The sequence below is a fragment of the Gekko japonicus genome, unplaced genomic scaffold (genome assembly GCF_001447785.1).
Source record: "Gekko japonicus isolate JY-2015 unplaced genomic scaffold, Gekko_japonicus_V1.1 scaffold478, whole genome shotgun sequence".
NCBI classification, from domain to species: Eukaryota; Metazoa; Chordata; class Lepidosauria; order Squamata; family Gekkonidae; genus Gekko; species Gekko japonicus.
The window spans coordinates 860692-882673 of record NW_015173689.1 but is presented as its reverse complement, the minus strand read 5'-3'; the positions used below and the strand labels follow the sequence as shown (position 1 = coordinate 882673).

Sequence of the window (21982 nt, the reverse complement as noted above, 5' to 3'; positions counted from 1 at the left end):
TGGCAGAGATCAGTTCCCCTGAAGAAAACGGTAAGCTCTGTATCATTATACCCTGCTGAGGTCACCACAGCAAATTGACGCTGAGTGCCAAAGACCAGGGCACCCACCCAGAGCCTCTTTCTAGAGCTCGTTGTATGTATTTCCACACACACAATAAAAGCACAATCAGATCTCAGAAGCTAAGCGAGGTCGACCCTAGCTAGTATTTGTATGGGAGTCCACCAAGGAATACCAGGGTCATGATGCAGAGGCAGGTAATGGCAAACCACCTCTGAATGTCTCTTTTCTTGAAAACCCCAGGGGTCACCATAAGTTAGCTGTGACTTGATGGCACTTTTGCACCACCACTATCTATATATATAAAACAAAGTCCCCTCACTGTAAAATCAATGCCCAGGCCAAACTGCTGGACCTAGAAACACCAAATTTGGGGAGAGCGATCCTACCATGACATAGGTGCTCATAAGAAGGGACTTTTAGAAATTCGACCCCTAAGGGGGTCAAAAGGGGTAAAATGTGCTCCCCCCATTGATTCCTATGCGGGTGCCAGGCTGCTGACTCCCTGCACCCCCTGCTCTCCGATTGGTCAGCTGCAGAGCTCAGTGTTCTGAGGTTAAAAAAAAAAACAGTTACAAGGGACTACAGCTAATGACAATTGAGGAAATCAGGAGTGGCCAACCAACTGTGAGGTGAAGCAAAGCTGCTGGCCCAGTCTCCCTGTGGCTTCAAACATGCTCCCCCCTCCTACACCTGACAGGCAGTAACGCCTTAGTGATCCTGCCAGTCCTGCGTCCACAGTGGCTTCTAATACTCCTCCCCCCTCCCCTCCTACACTGGACAGGCAGCTGCCTGTCAGGTGTAGGAGAGGAGGTGTGATGCTTACAGCCACTGGGGAGGTTTGCTCAGCAAGATTGCCTTAGCCCTGCTGCTGGCCCAGCCTCTTCAATGCCTTTAAACTTAATCCCCCCAACACCAGACAGGCGGGTGTCTGTCAGCTGTAGGAGCAGGACCAGGGTACTTTAATCCATCAGGGATATTGCCCCAGCAGGATCACCTTAACGATGCTGCTGGCACAGCCTCTCTGATGGCTTCCAACACACTGCTCCCACCTCCTACACCTAACAGGCGGTTGTCTGTCAGGTGCAGCAGCGGTTGCAGGGTGCTTAAAGCCACGAGAGAGCCCACCCCAGCAGTCTCCAGAGAGGTCCTTCAGTAGAGGGAAAAAAGTACATTCGTCTCACTTTTTTACACTACAATCTTCTCCATTAGAATTCCTACAACAAATGTTACATTTTAAACTTTACATCATCAGTATTATAACTGGATTTACAGAAGTTAAATACCGTAGCAATGCACGGGTATCAGGCTGGTATATAATAAACTTGAACCTCTGATTTGTTTCTATCAAAAATCTAAATATGATGGAAATCCATTACACTGGAAAATACCTTGATACCACTGAATTGCTCCAGGTGTTTTCCTCAGGACTGCAGAGATTCCTTAGTTTCATTTTGAATTTATTTCCTTGTGAACAACCCCAGTGTATATCATTTTGATTGTAACAGATCCCCAGTGTATATCATTTTGATTGTAACAGATACATTTGGTAGACAAATTATTTCTTCAGAGACAGACTATAAACTACCCACACAGCTGGATTTACACACAAACTAAATAGAGCATAGTGTAAGTAGAGCAGGGTCTTAGATTAGGGGGACCCTCTAAATTAAAAAGAATTTTTTTTTGGTAGTGCTATGAGGCCTCTTAAACTTGACATAACTCAGCATGTCGTAATTGTGCCCCAACTTATCCCAGTTTTCTAAGTTTCTAGAATACAATCACTTGTTGACTTTCCATTAGGCTGCTATACCAGCAAATGTTCCTGTGATAGCTTTTTCTGACACAGTGTGGATGCACAGGCTTTGAATCAACCAAGTGTGGGGCAAATGTGACGATGGTTCACATAGATTCAGGTGGGTAGCCATGTTGGTCTGAAGCAGCAGAACAAAGTTTGAGTCCAGGGGCACCTTTAAGACCAACAAAGTTATATTCAAAGCATAAGATTTCATGTGCATGCACACTTCTTCAGATACAGTGAAACAGAATTTCCTTGACCATTACATATAGGAAGGGGGGGGGGTTAGTTCCCAGGAAGGGCTAGTGAGAATCAAGATGCTTAAGTAACTGGGTGATTATAGCTGAGTTTGGATTAAGGCAGTTGTTAAGATCTGTATTGTCTGTATGCCAATTTGCTGCTATTTACATGTCTTACCAAATGTGTTATTCCAATCTTAGCTGTATTTATTACTCAGTTATTTATGCATCTTGACTCTGTCCTGTATCATAGCTCATCTTCCTGGCCACTATGCTGATTTCCCTCCAGTTAATGGTCAGAAGTGTTTTGAATGCTCTGAATACAAACATTCATGTTCCACAAGCATGGATAAACATTTCAGTTCATGTAAGGATGCTGAAGCTTTTAAGTCTTCAGAGCTGGAATACTTAATCAGGGCTCTTTTTGTAGAGAAAGCCCAGCAGGAACTCATTAGCATAATAGGCCACACCCAACAGCAGGAACTCATTAGCCTATTGGGCCACACCCCTGACAGCACAGCTCATTAGCACATTAGGACGCACCCCCATGTTACCAGAAGTGTGGTTATCCAGCCATACCCACCTTTTGCTTCTTATTCTGTTTACCTTGTTTGTTGTCAAAACCCAGGGCTTTTTTGTATCAGGAACTCCTTTGTATGTTAGGCCACACACCCCTAATGTAGCCAATCCTAATGAGTTTCTGTTGTTGGGCGTGGCCTATTATGCTAATGAGTTCCTGCTGGGCGTGGCCAACTTGGGAGCCAGCCGGAACTCCGTTCCTGTGCGTTCCTGCCCCAAAATAGCCCTGCTTAACATGGAGTAGATGGTATCCCACCTTAGGCTGGAGGACGTTTCTCCAGCTGAAGGAACTTTCCTCCAAGTTTAGTAGCTCTTCTGTTGGAGGATAAACCACTTAAGGAGGAGGGATTCTTCTTATGCTGGAGGAAGGCTTAGCCTTTGTTCAGTGAAGTGGTAGGATAAACGCAAGCGTCCCTGTAACACATACTGAGGTCTCTGAGGCTGCCTAGATTGTGGATTGAATCCAGCACAAGTGAAAATGCAAGGAAAAGATTGTTGTAGCTGTTCATGCTAAATCAGGCGTATTGTATCCCCACTTGTGTCTGTTTGTTCAAGATCTGGTGCAACCAATTTCTAGGCACTATAATATATATAGGAGTGAAAGCAGTAGGTATGGTGCAAGGTCTTGTGCAAGCAGAACTGCGCTAGGTCTTATGTTTAAGTAGAGCTAAGTCTTATGTTTCCACTTGCACATTGCTGGATCCAAGGCAGTGTCTGGGAACAAGGTAACATTTCTTATCTCTCTTGACAGAACCCACATGTGTTTGCGCATGTATGTGTGGGGGGGATTACATGTCAGCCTTCAGATCATGAAGGTAACGGAAAGTGCTTTCCTGAAAACATGTTCATTTCTTGTACTCTGCCGTATCTCCCACAAACTCAAAGCAGCTAACAGAACAGCAAAAGCTAGTTATTTGATCCAGTTCAGATGAGCTATGTCGTAATATACTCTCTGCTTGCTTGAAATCTGATTTCGGCTATATTAGGGGCACACAGGATGCTTCTTTTGAAGTACTGAACAATGCATTTACAAAATTCTTTTTTTGAGAAGGTTACAAAAGAAGCCGAAGCTTTGAAGTCCGCAACCTTTTCTCCCCAAGGTCAAGAATCTCTGATGACATAATGTTTAGTACAAGCTGGGCCTTCTGTCACTGAGGTTAAAGTTGACAGTGCTTGTATGAACTTGTCAGTCACATGAGAAGGCCAAAACAAGCCAGCTGTTGTGAGGCATGGTTTTCAAAACCCATCTGTATGACAGTAAATGAAACAGAGGCTGGAGCAGAGTACTTTCTGACTCTCTGCAATGCATTTGCACGGATGCCTCTTTCCTGAACCTGAATGCATGGGAGAAAATGTTTTATTAAGTCTGGTAAGTTTAAAACCTCAGTTTAGTTTTGTTGGGAGTACGTTAACTTGAATTCTTCTGAGTTCATACCTGGGTTTTTCTTTTTCTTTTTTGAGTGTCCATTCATACAATACATCTCTTGTTCTCCTAGGCTGCAGTCCTGCTCAAAATTATATGCAAGTAAATCCTGCTGTACTCTGTGGGACTTACCTTTAGTTAAGTGCGGGCAGGATTGTAGCCCTTGTCTGTACGTGCAAGGTGTGCTTGCACGTCCCTGCCTGTGGAAGCTGCTATAAAATATTACAGTGGGTGAGGCATTGTATGATATAGCACTTTATTTCAGATGGATCTTCTGATTCCTGAGGGGTTTTTTTTTGGGGGGGGGGGGGGTTGGGGGGGGGGGAAAAAACACAATGACTGGATAACTCTTCCATTCCAGTTAGACGCATTAGACTGCATGTGCAGCTTTCAGCTGCTTTTGTTTTCGCAGTTAGCATAATGCACACGGAATTAGAAGACAGCGCTTTTCAAAAACGCTTGCTTGCCGCTGTGAAGTCTGCAGCGTTTTTCCCCCTCTTCATTTACATGACTTGCAAGCCTGTTCTTAGGTGTTTGGTAATGTGAGATTTCCGTACTTGCAGCTTTCCAAGCAGAATACTGTGGGTATGGGTTCAGGTGGAGATCTGAATTTATTTTTCTGAAGCAGTGGGAGATGGGAGCATTGGTGTGCCAAAGCCTTGGCTGAGGTTGCTGGAAGCAAACGGTGAGTGAAAAAGCAAATCTGAATGAAAAATTCATCTTGTGAGGTGTGGCTGTTTTTGTTTGATGAAAATAGGTCATGGGGTAGAGGGAATCAGAACATTTTTTTCCTTGCTTCCTGATTGATATCCTCCAGGGTGGTGGCTGAGCTTTCAGTAAGAATACTTATTTTCCCTCTTTACTGTTGCGTTATTCACTTGTGTTTAGCTGCTGTTTTCAGTATGTAATGATTGCAGGCTAGTGCACCAAGCTTTTGGATTCTAAGAAAATGGGGGACTAATAGGCAATGCATGCAGTCTTTTTCAATGATTGGGGGATGGAGACTGGCACATAGGGAGCAGGGGGTGGGAGTGTAATTGACTTTTCTAATCAGGCTTTCCTTTTGAATGACATTCCTTTGCCAGGAACTCTAAGTGTTTCTTCCTTTTGTCCTTAGAGCAGTTGCCATTTATAGAGTGTGACTGGACTCCTTTAAGTGAGGTTGTGTGTGTGTTTTGGCTGCAGGTTTTGAAAGAGCATGCAGTGTATTGTCTCAGCTTATTCCACTGCCATAAAATCCTTTGGCAACCACGTGTGTAGGATACTCCCCTTAAGCAGAAATGTGATAATGAAATGCAAACAAGGGATTTGTCACAATTGCTGATTTTCATCACTGAGTAACACACAGTAAAATCTTAAGAAGATTGTCTGGTTTGAAAATGGTATTTGGTTGTAGTTGGGTTTTCTTTGAGGAATCAAAGGACCTACTCCTGCAAAAAACAACAACCACCTTTTAATTGTTTTTAGGTATTGATATAATAGCCAGCTATGCATGGTGGTATGCAAGTAAATCACTGATGAAAAATTTTAATGAAGGGGATTTGACCATCAGCCATATACCAGGAAGTAATCTCTTTGAGTTTGCTGAGACATACTCCCAAATCATCTTGTATAGGATTGCAGCTTGCACACACTTACTTGAACAGTCCTACTGAATTTGATGAGATGTGGTAATATAGTAACCCATTCCCGTGCACTATGAGAATGAACTCATTATTTTAAGTTAGACCTATTTTCTTGTCACATTAAATACTGGATGCACCTTAAATATAGGAACTTTTTTGATGGCATGATACGTTTCTTGGATTTTCAGTAGTATTATGTATACAATTATTTTATTTACCTTACTTTTAACATACTTTTATTCAAAAAAAGGCTGGAGAAGATTGGTGGAGAAGGGGTGGGGGCAAAAGATGGAGGGACATAGGTTGACCGATAAGGGAAGGGGGGAGAAATAGAGAGGGATAGGTTGCCAGAGAAGGGGAGAGGAAGATTAAGAGAAGGAGGGGGGAGAGAAAGGAGGGGGGGTAGATTAGCAGATAAGGAGAGGGAGAGAAAGAGAAATGGGGAAGATTGACAGATGGGGTGGGGAAGATTGACAGAAGGGGAGGGGTGAGAAAGAGGGTGAAGATTGCTGGAGAAGGGGGAGAAGGAAAGAAGCAAAGGAGGGAAGGGATGCATACTCCCCACAAGTTTCTTGCAGGTTCCCACTTGTCTTTTATGTTTGTGTCTCTGTTTATGTAAGTTTGAAATCCATAACTCCAGGGCACTGTTTCTTAGGCAGGGGAAAAGATCTGTTCCTTCTCTTTAGGTGAATATGCCATTCATTAAGGCTGACCTCCTCAAATAATCATCATGAAGTAGTCCTCCATGCGGCTATGAAATTCACTTGTGTGGGTTCTCTTTTGTGTGTGGTGCACGCACCTCAGATAAGCACTAGTATTTTATAGACCCACATTCAGTTTTATGTTGTTCATAATCACACCTACTTTGTAGGTTTTAATGTAAACTGAGTTATGATCATAGGTGAAATTAACTAGACTCGTAAGGGTACTCTGTGCAAACTTGTCTTGATTTTACTTCCCCCACGGATAGATCATTTGGGTGTGGTACAGCTTGGGGCTGTGTGACTGAAGAGAGCCCTGTGCCTTGATTGATGTTGCAACCAAATATAATCCTTGCTTGATTGGGTGGGGAACTGCTTGGGTAGATGGGGTTGAAAGCTTTGGCACCATCACCACTGGTAAATGCATTAGGACTCGATGATTTTTGGACTTTTCTACCCAAAGTACATGCAAGCATTTGACATGGGAACAACTTGTGCCTCTTTTCGGCAAGATAGATGATTGTGATGTTGTTTAGGACTAGTGGCATAGGCAGTTTTTATATCCCATTCCTGCAGAGCACCACTCGGGGTGTTTTGGAGCAAAGGGGCTCTATAACCTGAAACTTATTTTGATACTTTACCGAATATCTCTATAGTTTCCTTTGTGTCTGGTTTGGTAGCTTCACTGGTTTTTCTGCCTCTTAATTCTATGCGCACGTAGCTTGATCCTATAACAGGCTCTTATTTGTTTGAAAAACTTCCACGCTCAACCCAGTTTTCACGTGGAAGGCTAACGTGCTAAGGAAAAGGGTGTGAGCTGACCTATAAGCAGTCCATGTGGAGGGAAGTGATGACACAAGGCTGCTTTCAAATGCAACACCTCTCTCCCTTCCCTGCCACTAGCGAACTCTACTGAGATAGTTACATGCCTGTGGGAGATCTATACAATGAGCCTCCCTGCATTTTGGAGTGGTTGTTCATTTTCTGTGCTCCATGTTCTGTGGGTCAGTTCTTAAAATTCAGCACAACTGAAACTGGACTTATGATTCCCTAATGGCTGAATATGGAATCCTTGAGAACAGAATGCTGCACCATATGGTTCACTGGCTTTGGAAGAGTAGTCTTGATTCCATAAGGTTCTTTTTCCAAGCTGTCCATTATTTATTTGTATCTTGGTTTCTTCTGGTTGATGGGACTCAAAGTGACTTAACATTAGTTAACACCAGCCAAAATCTCAGCTCCAGTCTAGGAGAAAAGACATCGATCCATAGAAGGACAATATTTATATAAATAGTCTGATGTCTAGAATTCCGATTACTGTGTGGTGTAAGTAAAGGCATCATTATAGCACTGACTGAAGGCAATTTATATTTGCATTGTTTTCCCTCAAATTTAATTGCAGAAGTGGGAAACCGCAGACTTAGAGACAAAGTGCACTTTCTGTTTTCATCTTATCACTTAAGAATCCAAAATGGGACTTTCTGTGGATAGGCTTTTTGTGAGCGGGACTGGATTCGGTGAGTTTTTTTCTTCTTCAGGGAGACTACATAGTTGTGTGTCTAGACATAAACAGAGGCATCTCACTTGCTTTGTCCCATTCCTGCAAGATAGAAAGAACCACATGTCTGCTGTGGGATTTTTAAAAAAATATTGTCCCAGACCAGAGTGTTTACTCTCACCAGGTGTAACTACAAGCATACGTACCTCTTTATACTGACTCAGATAACTGTCATCTTTATACCAGCATTAATTGTTTTGACTGATAGTGACTCTCCAAGGTCTCAGAAAGGGTATTTCCCAGCTGTACCACCTGAGATCCTTTGAATGAAATTGCCAGAGTCGGGTTTTTATGCATTTGCCTTACACTGAGCACATACATGTTCAAGGCATGAGGAAGGATAAAATCTGAACCCACAATCCTAGGCGCTGAGGGCAATTGTGCCATAATCAGGTGTATACTCACTTGGTTTTCTGTTTCTTCCACTTTGGTTTTCAGTACAAGAGGAAATATCAGGTATTAGTAGAATATCCTAGGATTCCTTGTAGAGGTCATATAGAAGTGTGATGATCTGTCCATTGCATATGAAGCTGCCTTTTATGGGATCAGACCTTTGGGCCATAGAGTCGAGTACTGTCTGTTTTAATTGTACCTCCAAAGCCTCAGATCTTGCTGTCCGAGGGACTTGACATACAGGGAGCTCCCAGATATTTTTTCTTTGTGAACAGTAGCCATGTGGGGCCCCTACTTGGTTCAAGGTTGCATGGAAAGGGACATTAACTTTCCCTCTTGAACTCGTTTCTTAGCCTGAAACCACCCTATGGAGATGCTATTTGCCCTGAAAGTACTGTTTATGAAAACAAAATGTTTGGGAGCTCCAGAGACAGAACCCCCAGTCTCTTCTAGTTTGACCCTGAGAATCTTTAACTGGATGTTCTAGGGATCGCTAAGATATGTTAAGTGATGCCACTGTCTGCATGATATAATTGCACAGAGACCTTTCTAAATCCCATGCAGCCTGAATGCACAGTCTGGTGCTTTAAGTGGCAAGCTTCTATGTTGGGCACCCAGCTCCAGGATGGTTTCTTAATTTTCTTCCACCTGAGTAACAGCAGCAAGGAAAGGTATAGGCAGGGAGAGACCAGACTAACTGCTTGAACCAGTGTTTTGTTTGCTTTTGTGTTAATTTGTCAATTCAGTTGTCAAACTGGGCTTGCAGCATGGCCAAGGAATGTGCTGAGGCTCCTGGTTTTTTCCCCTGTTGCATCTGTTTTCGCCAGGGCGATTTTACAGATAATTTGAATAACTGGATATCGGTTGTTGGAACGACTTTGAAATCTATGATGGTTAGAGCCTGGTTTATGTAAAAAAAAATAAAGTAAGTAAGGTGTCCAGAATACATGAGTGACTGCATATGTAAATGAACACACAGAGATCTTCCCCGGGACCACTGACATGCCCCAACAGTGATTCAGACACAGAATTCAAAGGCAACTCAGAGTCTGGCTATCTATGCTGCTTCTGTTTCTCTGTGTGGCTGCAGCCATTATTCGAGCAAGTTTAAACAAAATCTGGTCACTGGCTGTCTAATTACCATGTGGACTGCTGCTTCGTGTTTGGTTGCATGATTTTGCTATGGGAAAAATAGTTCTGTAGATTGGAAAACAAAAATCGCATGTGGGGCACTCAGACGGCAATCCTCCGGATCTATTTTCATCTTGGAACAATTTTCAGACGGTTATGTTAACTCTCATGATACGTTTACACTATAAATGTAGAGATGTATTTGTGTATATAAGTTAATGCAAACAAGGGCTACTTCGATGTGCAGATTTCTATGCTCCTGCCTCCCCACCCAGTCTATGGAGGGGGAGGGAACCTGCATGAGAAAGCCTTGTGCCAATCGTTTTCTGCAGAGACAGCTGCCAGAGGGAACAGCTTAAAAAAAAATTGTGAACAAAATTTATATCCCAATCAGGGCCAACAAGGTGGCTAACAATTAAAACAGGGCATTTTATAGCTAGATCATAAATCAGTTTAAAACCAAAACTAAAATTTTGGTTTTAAATCAAAGCCCCTAAAACGTAGGGCCAGGAAGGAAGGGTCTATGAACAAATGGCAAAGGGGGGAGGGGAGTCCTCACCTGCTGGCAGAAGACAGTGACAGATTTGTGTTTTATGTACCAGCACTTACACGAAGGTGAATGCTTTGATCTAAAGTACTCAGGGGTGCTTCACACATTCATCAGGAAACTACCTGCATGTATGAATTCAGCTGACAATGGACAGAACTCAATGATCACCCAATATCAATTCAAACATTACCATTAGTGGAGTCAGTCCGCACTCCTTCAACGTGAAATGCATAGGGGTTCTGTACCGGGGAGGGGGTCAGCATGTGTGCCAAACCAATTTACACAGCATTTTGGTTCTCTGCCCAACAATCAAGTTAAGCCCTTGAAGCACTAGCCCCACTGCTGGGGCAGTAGGAGAGAAAGGAGCAGGCATAGTTTATGCCTGTCAGAGACTCTCCCTGGCAGCTGGCAGCCAGGTCCAAGGTGAACCTCTGCAGCACTGGCAGTGCTACTGGGGCTTGGCTTGCTGTCAGTTTGCCTGGCCATGTACCAACCTCCTCTGTTCTTCTCCACGTTTCTTTGCTGGTCCACCAACATCCTCACAGACAGATGTGGTAGTTTGGGCACCTGGGCCAAAAGAGTTACCTGTCTTCACTCTTCATGCAACATAAAACAGTTTATCTCAGTGTGTGCCACTCATTAGAGATAATTAACACAAATAAATAAAATAGCTTGAGTCTGTAGCAGTGTTCCCTCCAAGCTGAGTTAGTGTGAGCTAGCTCGCAGTTTTTTAGCCTCCAGCTCACACATTTTTGCCTTGGCTCAGGAAGGATGGCTCCAGAGCAAACTGATTTATGCAGCAGCCAAATCGCTCGCTCACAACTTTAATGCCAGCAGTTCACAAAGTAGAATTTCTGCTCACAAGACTCCACAGCTTAGAGGGAGCATTGGTCTGTAGCTGTGGCCAAACAATAGTGTTAAGAAGAAAAAAGCTGATGTCAAATGGGATTCCAAAAGAGCTTTCCCTGCAATGAAATGGGAGGAGGGGACAGGCAAGAAAACAATGCACAATATAGATAGATGCATGGATAGAAAGGTTGACTGTTACTGCATGGAACACAGTTGTACAGCATCTGGACCAATCGTTCAAAGAATCTCTGATGTTGTATCTTACAGTAGTACAAATACTGGTGTGCCCCAGTTTTCTAAGTCATGTTAACTATGTGTTTTTTCCAGTAGTAGAAGAAATATGGGAAGAAGCTTAAATGAAAGGAACATGAATTCTACTGTTTATTTTCTTGTTAGATGGTTAGCAGAAAGGCAATTGGCATATCTGAGAAGGCACCCCAAAACTGATGGTTGGCCCTGCACCTCTGATGTTGTCCCTGGCAAAATGTGTGGCATGACACTGCTGAAATTTTTCCAGCACCTACAAGTAGCAAATAGTGAAACCTAGTGTGTGATGGTGTTGGACCACATATTTAACATTACTGCACATTACAGAGCAGGAAGGAGCCATAACACACAGTTACAGCTTAAGTGCAAGGAAGGGCCAGCAAGCCATAGAGAGGGACCCTGAGTTTACTGCAAGTCAAAATACAAGTGATTTCCTTTTTAGGATGAATTTGTGTGTAGGATGAAAACATCTAGAGGACTCTTGTGCAAATACATATACAGGAAACAGAAGTGCCACTAAAACATGGTCATGTATCATGAGCATTGATCATATTATGATAAATTCAGCTGTCATGGTAATGAGAGATGCAAATGCAATGTTAATCCAAGTCTTTATTTTACTTTCTCTTTATGATAAAGCAGTCTGTTTTTTTAAATGTAAGAAGAACTGGTTTTGGGTTTTTGCTGTGGGAATTGGCATTTGGGGTGATGTGACCTCAATCATGAATCATTTCTGAATTATATTTAATTGCATGAGTTTGTGCTATAGTCCTTAAAGTAAATAGCAGGCCTCAAAGTGGACTTCTTACTATTTAACACTGCTGTAACACTTTACAGGTTTTCCCTCTGGGTTCTTCTGGTGCTTGAAGCTTGCTTTCTTTTCTTCTTTCTGAACAGTAAGATCCAGTCTCTTCAGGGGTAATATGATTGGCATGTGTTGCATGAGAATTCACCACCCGGAATGTAAACACCTTGTCACATTTTCCTTATAACCATCTTGTGTGTCCATGTAATAAGGTTTAGTCATTTTTGTAGATGGGATTTGGCTTACTGTGAATTCTCCTGAACGTATGGCCTTTTGCTACAAAGCAGAGGATACCTAAGACTGAGTTGTAACGTTACTGCATTCATGCTGTTACTTAACAGCCACTGACAACTGATTGAAGGATCTTTAACGAGATTGTATTTGAGATGGTGAGACAAACACACTTGTTCAAGCATGCATTGTTGATAGTACACCTTGTCCTTTTGGCTGCCTTGCAGGCCATTCTCAGATTTGCATGCCAATTTCAGCTCCAAAATATTTCTCTTTGCAGTTGTTGGAAATGGTTCTCAAATTCCCTGTTTTCATCTTCCTTGCATGAGCGCAAATCCGAATGTGCATCAGGCATTCTTAGAAACTGTCTGGGAGCCTTTTAAATAAAAGTATACTGTTGTTTTATAACAACTGTTAAAAACTAATTTATTACAATGGAATGAGTTGTTACCCTTCTCACCAATCTCACCTTTATGTTCTTTAACTTCCCCCTCACACAGTATTTTAGGATATAAATAATAACATGGACCATAGCAGAGCATCCTTATTTTCAGTGCTATTATTCTGAGATCTGCCTGTTTGCCCAGTTAAGGGATTAATTCAGCAAGCTTGAAAGCAAGAGTTAAAAGTTCATTAAGAGTTTTGGCCTCACACTTCTGCTAAAACTGGGATATGAGTGTGCGTGAACGAGTAGTGTTATGATACTTTTGATCCTTGGATGCAACCAAATGTGGAGATCATATGGACATTACAATAGCCTAAGATTGTGTGCATGGTATTCCAAACATCCTTTGCTCCTATAAACCAGTGTATTAAACTTTGGCACAGTCTCTAGTATGACTGGTTATACTAAAGAAATTCTGGGACACAGTTGTTCCCTCTGAGGAGCTAATGTGTGATAATAGCCAGTTTCCAGCTTTCCATTACACTGTAGTGTGACTGAGACCTAATTTAAGTGTGACAGTGTCTGGCAACTTGCCCATGTGACTGTGCATGGCCCAGCATCTTGTTAAACTAGCCTAGTATAGTTAGATCTGCAATATAAACATGCCAGTGTGACACCTGCCAAGGCCACCACCCCACTCTTTTATTCACTTGGTGTCCCTGGGCCATTTTCTGTCTCTTGGCCTCACTTACTACAGGGGTTGCTATGATAATAAAATGGGGAAAGGAAAACCATATGCCCCTCCCCAAGCTCCTTGGAGGAAGGGTGGGTGGATAGACAGATAATATCTGTGTTTTTAATTCTGCAAATGATACCTTTCTGTAGAACAGCATCCTGCTCACAAAAAGCCTTAGTAAATATGGTTTTATTATTATTAGTGGCATGGTCTGTATCCCCCCAGTCTACTTAGCAAAGTTTGAGGCCTTCCTTCAGCTGAAGGATTCTTCCTCTCAACTTAAGTGTCTTTTTCACCAACAAAAGAGGAAGGCTTCTTAGGCTGAAGGAGGGTACCACCTTTTGTGTTAAAGGTGTTTTGACAGATTGACGAGTAGTCTAGCTTTGGAGAGGCTTTGAATCAGGGCTGGGGTCAGCATACCCTGAGGTGGAGCAGCTGCCAGTGCTCAGAGCTCCTGGCAGAGCCCGTTGCCACTGACCCTCCCCAGCTGTGCACCTCCTCTGCCGCATGTCCTTGGGCCCTTGCCTCCTGATTCATTTGCAAGTGCTTCACCACCTGTGCTTGCACTTCCCAGCATTGATGGGAAAGTGCATGCAGGTGGTGCAGAGTGGCAGTCTTCCTGGTGGACACCACAACTCTTACCAGGTAGTCACACCAGCCAGTGCTGTCGGGGAAGGGGTCTGGTGCAGACTGATGTGAGTATGTGTGGTGGGCGGGCTTGTGAGCAGGGGAAGGATGCTCATTTGGGGGGACATGCAGGTGGCTGGTTGGAAAGGAAAGCATGAGGGGGGCTGATGGTTAGCATGGGGAGGCCCCTGGGCACTCTTTGCTCAGGGCCCCCTTGAAACCTGGAATCAGCACTGTTTCTGAGCCTGTGCAGCACAGCCCTTAAGCCGATTGATTTTAGCCAGCCAAAGTCTTCTGATGAAAATTATTCAGGTAATAGATGGCAATAAGCCAGGGACTCACAAGGACTTGTGAGGGGCATCTCATTTCCCCCTCACACTATTGTACCTTCCCCTTCCCTGAAAGTCTCCACAGCCTCCCCCATTTTCCTACTTCCTTCCCACCCACCAGCCAATGAAAGGAGAGAGGAAGCAGAGGCAAGATGGAAACCAACAGAAGAGAAGGGAAGAAAGAATAGGAGAGACCAGTAAATGGGGAGCTTCAAATTAGGTTCCTTTGTCCAAGCTTTCACCCTCTCCTTAGCCTTTCCTTCCTCCCATCTTGTTTTTGGCAAGCCCTCACTTGCTTCTCTTATTCTTAATGTGCTTCACAATAATAGTCACACAATAACACAGTAGAGTACCACAATAATAGTCACAGCTCTCTATAATAGTTACAGTTAGCTTTGAGTCCAGTAGTACCTTGGAGACCAACAAGAGTTTCAGGGTCTAAGCTTTCAAGAGTCAAAGCTTCCTTTGTCAGACATTCAGGCGGGGTAGCTGTGTTGGTCTGAAGCAGCAGAACAAAGTTTGAGTCCAGTGGCTCCTTCGAGACCAACAAAGTTTTGTTCAAGGTATGAGCTTTCATGTGCATGCACACTTCCTCAGATTGTAGCATGCACACAAAAGCTTGTACGTACCTTGACTAACACTTTGTTGGTCTTGAAGGAGCCACAACTTTGTTTTGTCAGACATTGTGATAGTTACAACACCATTTCAGCAAGGATGCTTCCAATTAAGGATAAGTATACATCTAATCCATATCTTATAGATTCACTGCCATTGTCCTTGGGCCATTGATGGCAGTGAATCTATAAGTGAAGCTATAGTGAAGTCATAACATCCTTGAATTTGACAAGAATATAACTTTTGGCATCCTTGGAACTAAGATTTTAACAATTGTGCTTAATTCATCAGTTGCAACAAGCTTTAAAAAATGTCTAATCTGTGACCTGTCAGATCAAGCAGAATTCCTGTTACTTTTGCTTTTCCATTTCAGCTTCTTTTCTAAACTCACAGTGTCTCTCCAGCCTCCTCTAAGCAGAGAGCAAACCTGCCTTCTTTCTGAGTCTCAGAGGTACTTCTACTTGCTTTTAATTCTTTCCTTACGAAAATACCATTTGGCCATGTTGCATATTGTGTCTTTTTTTCTTCTAGAGTCTTTTTTAACATTAACAGTCACTATCTTTTTACATTCTTTCAAAACATGTATACTAAACTAACAGCAAAATTGAAAAAAAAATCCCAAATACTCCCTGAATATACTTGTTCCTAAATCCCTCCCTTCAACGTGCTTAACTGCAACTCCATTTTGCTATTTCTCCCACTCCTGTTTCTTTCTTGATCTGCCAAGTTGTGTATTCTCTTCCATTGTTTGTGATATTTTTAGTTCATATCAGCTTATCAGATGTCCTTTTCTTCTAATGTCTAATTCTTCTACTGTTTCTTTCGTTAGTCCTGTACATGTGGTGTTGCATACAGGACCAAGACATATACAGAGAGGGCAGGCCCAAGAGCCCTCTCTCCCCCTCCTCCCCTGCTTTATATACCGTCATGAATTTGTGCGTACTAAGGCCCTCTCTCCCCGTGATCGAGAGTGCCTCTTTTCTAATGCTCCTGAGTACAGGGACAGAGCCCACGTGGACATGCAGAGGTGCTATGTTGACACTGGGACACTTTCACTGTTCTCTCTCTTCTTGAAAAGCTAGCTGTAGGTTTAAAAAGCCTATATAAACCATGGGAAAGGGATTAGAGGGAAAGGTCAAATCCCTCTCCCAGCAACACCTCCCTGGTCTTCAAATACCTGGCAAGGCTGCTGATTTGTTTTTGTTTTTTACAGAAATGCTAGTTGCAGAAATTTTGCCTGGTGTGCAGTTTGGTCCATTGTTGGGCTGTACTGTTAAGTGCAATTCCATGACAATGCAAAACACCGTATTGGGCATAGAATATACTTTCCTCAGCTTTCATTTTTAAGAATCCCTCCCATTACAGTTGTAATATTCTTGAATACGTGGGCAATGGCAGCTGAAATTCGGAAGCTAGAGTGTGGCTACGTGAGATTCCCGGTGGTACTAGACCCAACAGCTCCTTGCTCTTCACTCTTCTCTATTACTAGTAGATCCAGAATAATTTATGCAGTCAGGCAGCTGTGAAAGTTTGGTAAATTCATACATTTCACCAACCTTCCATGCTATAGAATTTATGTTTGGTATATAATTTATGTTTTAAGTACAAAATGTGCATTTAACCTTGCTTACTAAAGTGTGCTCTTAACCATTCATAGGAGAGTTGAGTGATCTGTTTCCTGCATGTTTCCATGAAAAAACTAAGTAAGAATTTCTGAAGGATATATTTGGAGTAGGGGGAAATGAGAGTAATTGCAGGACTAGCACAAGCCCAATGAGTGCTTTCCCATTCACTTCAGTGTAGAAAAATGTTTTGTGCATGAGTGGGCCACTTCTGGCTCCACAGCTCTTCCTCCTCTGATGTGTGCCTTAGAGCCCAGAATACACCTTCAGTTGCTGGATTAGCTTTGATCTCTTGTTAACCACAGTCATATTCAGTTCAAGCCCAAAGGAGCCTGAGCCCTAAATATTTCATTCCCCCCCCCTGCAAAACATCTCCCCCCCCCCCAACCCCATCCACTTGTCTTGGCTCCAGGAAATCTGGATTTTTATACTGCTGTAACGCTGCAAAACATCCCCCCCCCCCCCAACCCCATCCACTTGTCTTGGCTCCAGGAAATCTGGATTTTTATACTGCTGTAACGCTGTCTTGCGCCTCACAATATAACCACATAATCCGTATGTGTGTTAAATGCTGTCAAGTTGCTTCCGACTTATGGTGATGCTGTGAATTAATGACCGCTAAATGTCCTGTCGTTAACAACCTTGCTCAGGTCTTGCAAACTGAGGGCCATGGCTTCCTTTATTGAGTTGCATCTTGCAATCTAAATATGTTTTAGTGATTGCATGTAGTGCTTAAGGAAAGACAAAGGGAATGATTTGTTTCAATTATCTGTGCATATAATTTGATGACGTTTATAATTATATAGAATCAGATAGTTTGTAAAGAATTCCATTCAAGCAACCCATTCTTCGTTTGCACCCAAGAGGGGATTGGGTGGTGTCCTACCAAGAGACTGCAGGAAATTCTTTCACCCTGTGGAGCCTTCATCTGATTTATGTAGTTCTTCCTCCCATGGAAGAGTCATGGAAGTGGGAGGATACAGGCCAATAACTCTGGTTATAACTCTGCATAATCTTACTCTTCCCTGGTACTGTTTGATTAATCCAAATTTCATGAGAAATGTAAGACCTCTTTTTTGTTGCTATGGTTTAAGTACTTGGTGCTGACCACTGTAGTTTGATAAGTAATATCATCAGTATTAGAGTTTCCTAATGATGTAGTGATTTTCCTTATTTTTCTAGACCAGTTGATGTAGGATATCCAGAAGGCCATCCTGGAGGACCAGTGTCTCAACCAGATTTTGGTGTAGGGATTAAGTGGAAAGCATCAGCCAGGCCCTCACACGCAGGGCAGACCTCTGTTTTACCTCAAGGGAGCCGAAGTAGATCTGGGACACTGCCCAGCGATTACAGGTATTCACAGGACAATGTGAATGAAAAAAGCAAAGATTACAGTGTGCTGCCGCCCACTGTTTCTGAGCTGCAAATAACAGATGAAAACCACCTCTATCAACCCCAAGACAAAGGAGAAGAAAGCCTACAAGCAGAGCTGGGGCATCTGAATAAGAAACATGGTCCTATACTTCAGAAGCCTCCCCCACCCAAACGAGATAATAAACACAGACGGCAGGACAGTTCTTTGGCATCAGTCCCTGCGTCATCAGAGTCTTTACTGACAGCAACCAGTTGGCCAGTTCAGTCAGTGCCTCCTGTTGCTTCCAGTGTGGTTGCTGGTCACTTCTCTCCTTCTCACACTGTGAAGGTTTCTGGAAAATTAGCAGGCACTGAGCTGCCAGAGGCTCCACAGCTAGTATCCACAGAGAATGTTTGTCAGCACTTAGAAGAAAAAACACATCTCAAGCCTGAACCTGTGCCATCTTCGACATATCACTACCTACAAAAACCTGGAATGGAAACATCAAGGTCCCCTTCACCACAGTTTGCTCCACAGAAGTTAACTGACAAACCCCCTGTAGCTGTCCAGGATGAGAATCCCACAAGGTACTAACATTTGTCTATATTAAGTAGAGATATAACATTTCTGGAAATTTTGAAGTCACAGGGAGGGGGGAATTGGGAAAGTTGAAACATATGCAATACTTATTTTCCTGCACCATATGCTGCCATACCACAGAGATCTTAATTTTTGCCATCTAAGAGGGTAGGGAGAAAAATGAAAGTTGAAGGCAGAAAACAAGTTCTGTAGTAAACCAAACAAAGGAGTCACAATAGGTAGAAGTCACAACAGCAGGTGTACCAACATAATTGGATATCGAGTTAAGCTTCATAACATTAAAAACTCTGAACACTTTAATAATGTATTATTAAACACATAACAGCATATTAATTGTTGCTAATATTATTTACATTTGAACAAAAATGTATTCTTGAAAATGTTGCATATGTCTATAGTATACAGAGAAATCATTATCTAATGCTGTAGACTGGCTTACTTAAAAATTGTTCATATTACATATTTAAGTAAAAATTTACCTTTCATTTTCACTAATTCCAAAAGCAAACAAAAGTCATAGAAGGGGTTTCCCATTGTTTCATATGAGTTTTTTTTTTTTTTTGTGTTCCCCCCCCCCCCCCCCCATTTTAAGATTTTTCCACTGGGAAAAAACACCAGGACAGAAAAACACAATTTTTTCAACCCTCCCCAAACTTTACATATCTAAAGCTAGATTAATGATTTGCCCTTACCCCCCAGTCTGTCTAATATATTTTCTTACATGTCAATAAAGGTAATTGGATTGGATTGGAATATATTTCCCAGTGTGATTTTTAAATGATATGGTGCATTTCATAGGTCTGGTATAATTTTCTTATTCTACTACAATAATGACTCAGTAATACTGATGATTCCAGCCAATTCTATTACTTCATAAAAGTTTTTGCTCATTTCCACCACCCCCCCCTGTGATTTATTAAATAGCAATAGTATAAAATTAGGTTCTTCATGGAGAACCAAGAATGAGCACTGGAATTCCACCTGGAAATTCTATTGAGCCTTCTCATTCCCTAAATACATAATTCGTCTGACTGTAAACCCTGAAGAACTTAATTGTTTTAATTGTTTAATCAAACTGAGATAGTCAGCTTTCAGTATAATCCCCTCAGTTGTTTTATAGGTGTATAACAAAACATTGTTGACAAAGTCCTCACTAACATATGGTCATGGATGGGCTATCCTACAAATCAGTAACTTGTCAAAGAAAAGGAAGGAGGCGGTAGGTATAAATGAACATTTTTTTACAATGGAAGGAGATAAGCACTGGGACATCCCAAGGATGAGTACTGGAATCAGTGTGCTATTAAATTCCAAAATCATCTCGTTTTGAGGGTGAGTAGGTCAGATAGCCAAGTTTTGTAATGACACTGAGTTCTAAGGTACCTAGGTTAGTGGTTAGGTCTCTGCAGTGGTGACTAAGGTAAAGGTAAAGGTTTCCCTTGCTCAAAAGCTAGTTCAATCCGACTCTAGGGGGTGGTGCTCATTTCCATTTCCAAGCCGAACAGCCAGCGCTGTCCGAAGATGTTTCCCTGGTCATGTGGCCAGCATGACTAAATGCTGAGGCTCACGGAACGCTGTTACCTTCCCACCGAAGCGGTACCTATTTATCTACTTGCAATTTCTTGCTTTCGAGTTGCTAGGTTGGCAGGAGCTGGGGCCAGAGACGGGAGCGCACTAGGGTCTCGAACTGCCAAACTGCAGACCTTCCAGTCTGCAGCTCAGTGTTTTAACCTCTAAGCCACCACAGCCCCCTGCAGTGGTGACTAGATGCCACTAGTATGTTCTTAGGGATTCAGTTTGAATTTCTGGCTTCCCCACATTACCCTGACCACAGATACTTCACTGTCGGATTGAGGTGCTCACTGCAAAGGCTTTTCGGTGCAAGGCCAGTGGCCTCCCATGCAGATTACTCCCCATATTAATCTCTTGGAACTTCATTCAGTGAGATTTGCCCTTTACAGATATTCTCAGGGGCAAGAAGGTGTTGATCCAAACAGACAACACTGCAGCAGTATATTATTTCACCAAACAAGGAGGCACGGGGTCCTATTGTAATGCTCCCATACTTTCATCTGTCCTTATCTGACATGCAGGCTATGATTGAATGTTTCCAGGTTTGGAAAGATTCTATTCAAATTCCCATTTGCTATGATGTCCAAATGCAAGGGCCTGGGCAAATTTAGATGCTTTTCTTCTATAAACCAGGATACTAATATGCTGGCACATATTATGTGCTCTTATGACGTAATTGTTGTTTTCTTTCCCCAAGAATCGAAAGAGTGATGGATAACAACACAATGGTAAAAATGGTTCCCATCAAGATTGTGCATTCTGAGAGCCACGCGGAGAAGGAAAGCAGACAGAATCTTGCAAGCACAATAGAGCTTCCTGCTTTGCCAAGTGGACTGGAGAAAGACCAGATTAAGACGCTCAGTACTTCTGAACAGTCCTACTCACGTTTCTGTGCTTATACAAGGCAAGGTGTGGAGTCAGAGCCTGAGAAAAAAAATAGATTGCCTTATTTGCAGCCTGCTGAAGCGCTTGGAACCAACTTGAAGGACAGTGATGTTCCTGCCCATGCAGTTAGCTATGTGAGGGCCAAAGAAAAGACAATTGATGACTGGAAGTCAGAGGAGTTAGCCAGAGAGATTGTGGGCAAGGATAAATCGTTAGCAGATATTTTGGGCCCTAATGTGAAAATCAAAACAACAATGGACCTGATGATGGGAATCTTTCCAAAAGATGAACATCTCTTGGAAGAAGCACAACAACGCCGGAAGCTTCTTTTAAAAGTTCCTTCACCAAAAGCTGCAGAGGACAAGTAAGTAGAGATTTCTTTCCTCAATTTCAATCTTTATTAAAAACGGTCATAGACCAACACAAGTCAGTATAAGTATAATACAGTAAATAAACAATAATTAGATGAGTGAATAGATACAAAATTATTAGAATATTAAAATTCTTCATACCTAAAACTTTCTGATGAATTTTACAAGCTATAACCTGTGGGTTTTCACCTATAAGTAGTATTCTGGAATATGGCAAATCGCAGCAACAAGCGTATCTGCTAAGCAAAGACAGAGTAAACTTAGAGCAAATCTCTAAGTAAAATTGGCAGTGAAATAAAACATTTTCTATTGTTTCAGTCTCACCTATGCCACAAAGGCAAGACCTATCTATCATGGGGGCCTTTTATATCGCCCCTCCAGTACCACAGCGGTGAGTGCTCGCCATCTGGCAAGAGAAAATGCCCTCCGTTGACTAGGAATCTACAATTAAGAGAGATAGGCGGTGGGGGCGAAAACATATCTAGAACTGTCTGAGGCCAGATAGGGAACTCTCTACATAGCTAGAGGTGTGAAGGCCCGGAAAAAAACGGAAAAATTCAGGGGGGGGGTGTTCTTTTCTGAAAAATTTGAAAAATTAAAAAAGGGAAAAAAATTGATTATGGAACGTTTTATTTTAACATGATAAATAAAATATTTTTAGACAAGGTGTTTAAATATTT

The 21982-nt window shown here is 42.4% G+C and overlaps 1 protein-coding gene across 1 annotated transcript in view; it reads left to right on the top strand.

The window, feature by feature from the left end:
• The window catches only part of SHROOM2 (shroom family member 2), a 168413-nt gene that overhangs the window by 132475 nt on the left and 13956 nt on the right, over nucleotides 1–21982 (top strand). Inside the window, exons 6-7 of the mRNA XM_015423139.1 lie at nucleotides 17703–18461; nucleotides 20744–21295. Coding sequence (XP_015278625.1) covers nucleotides 17703–18461; nucleotides 20744–21295 — 1311 coding nt within the window. The remainder of the gene's footprint in view (nucleotides 1–17702; nucleotides 18462–20743; nucleotides 21296–21982) is intronic.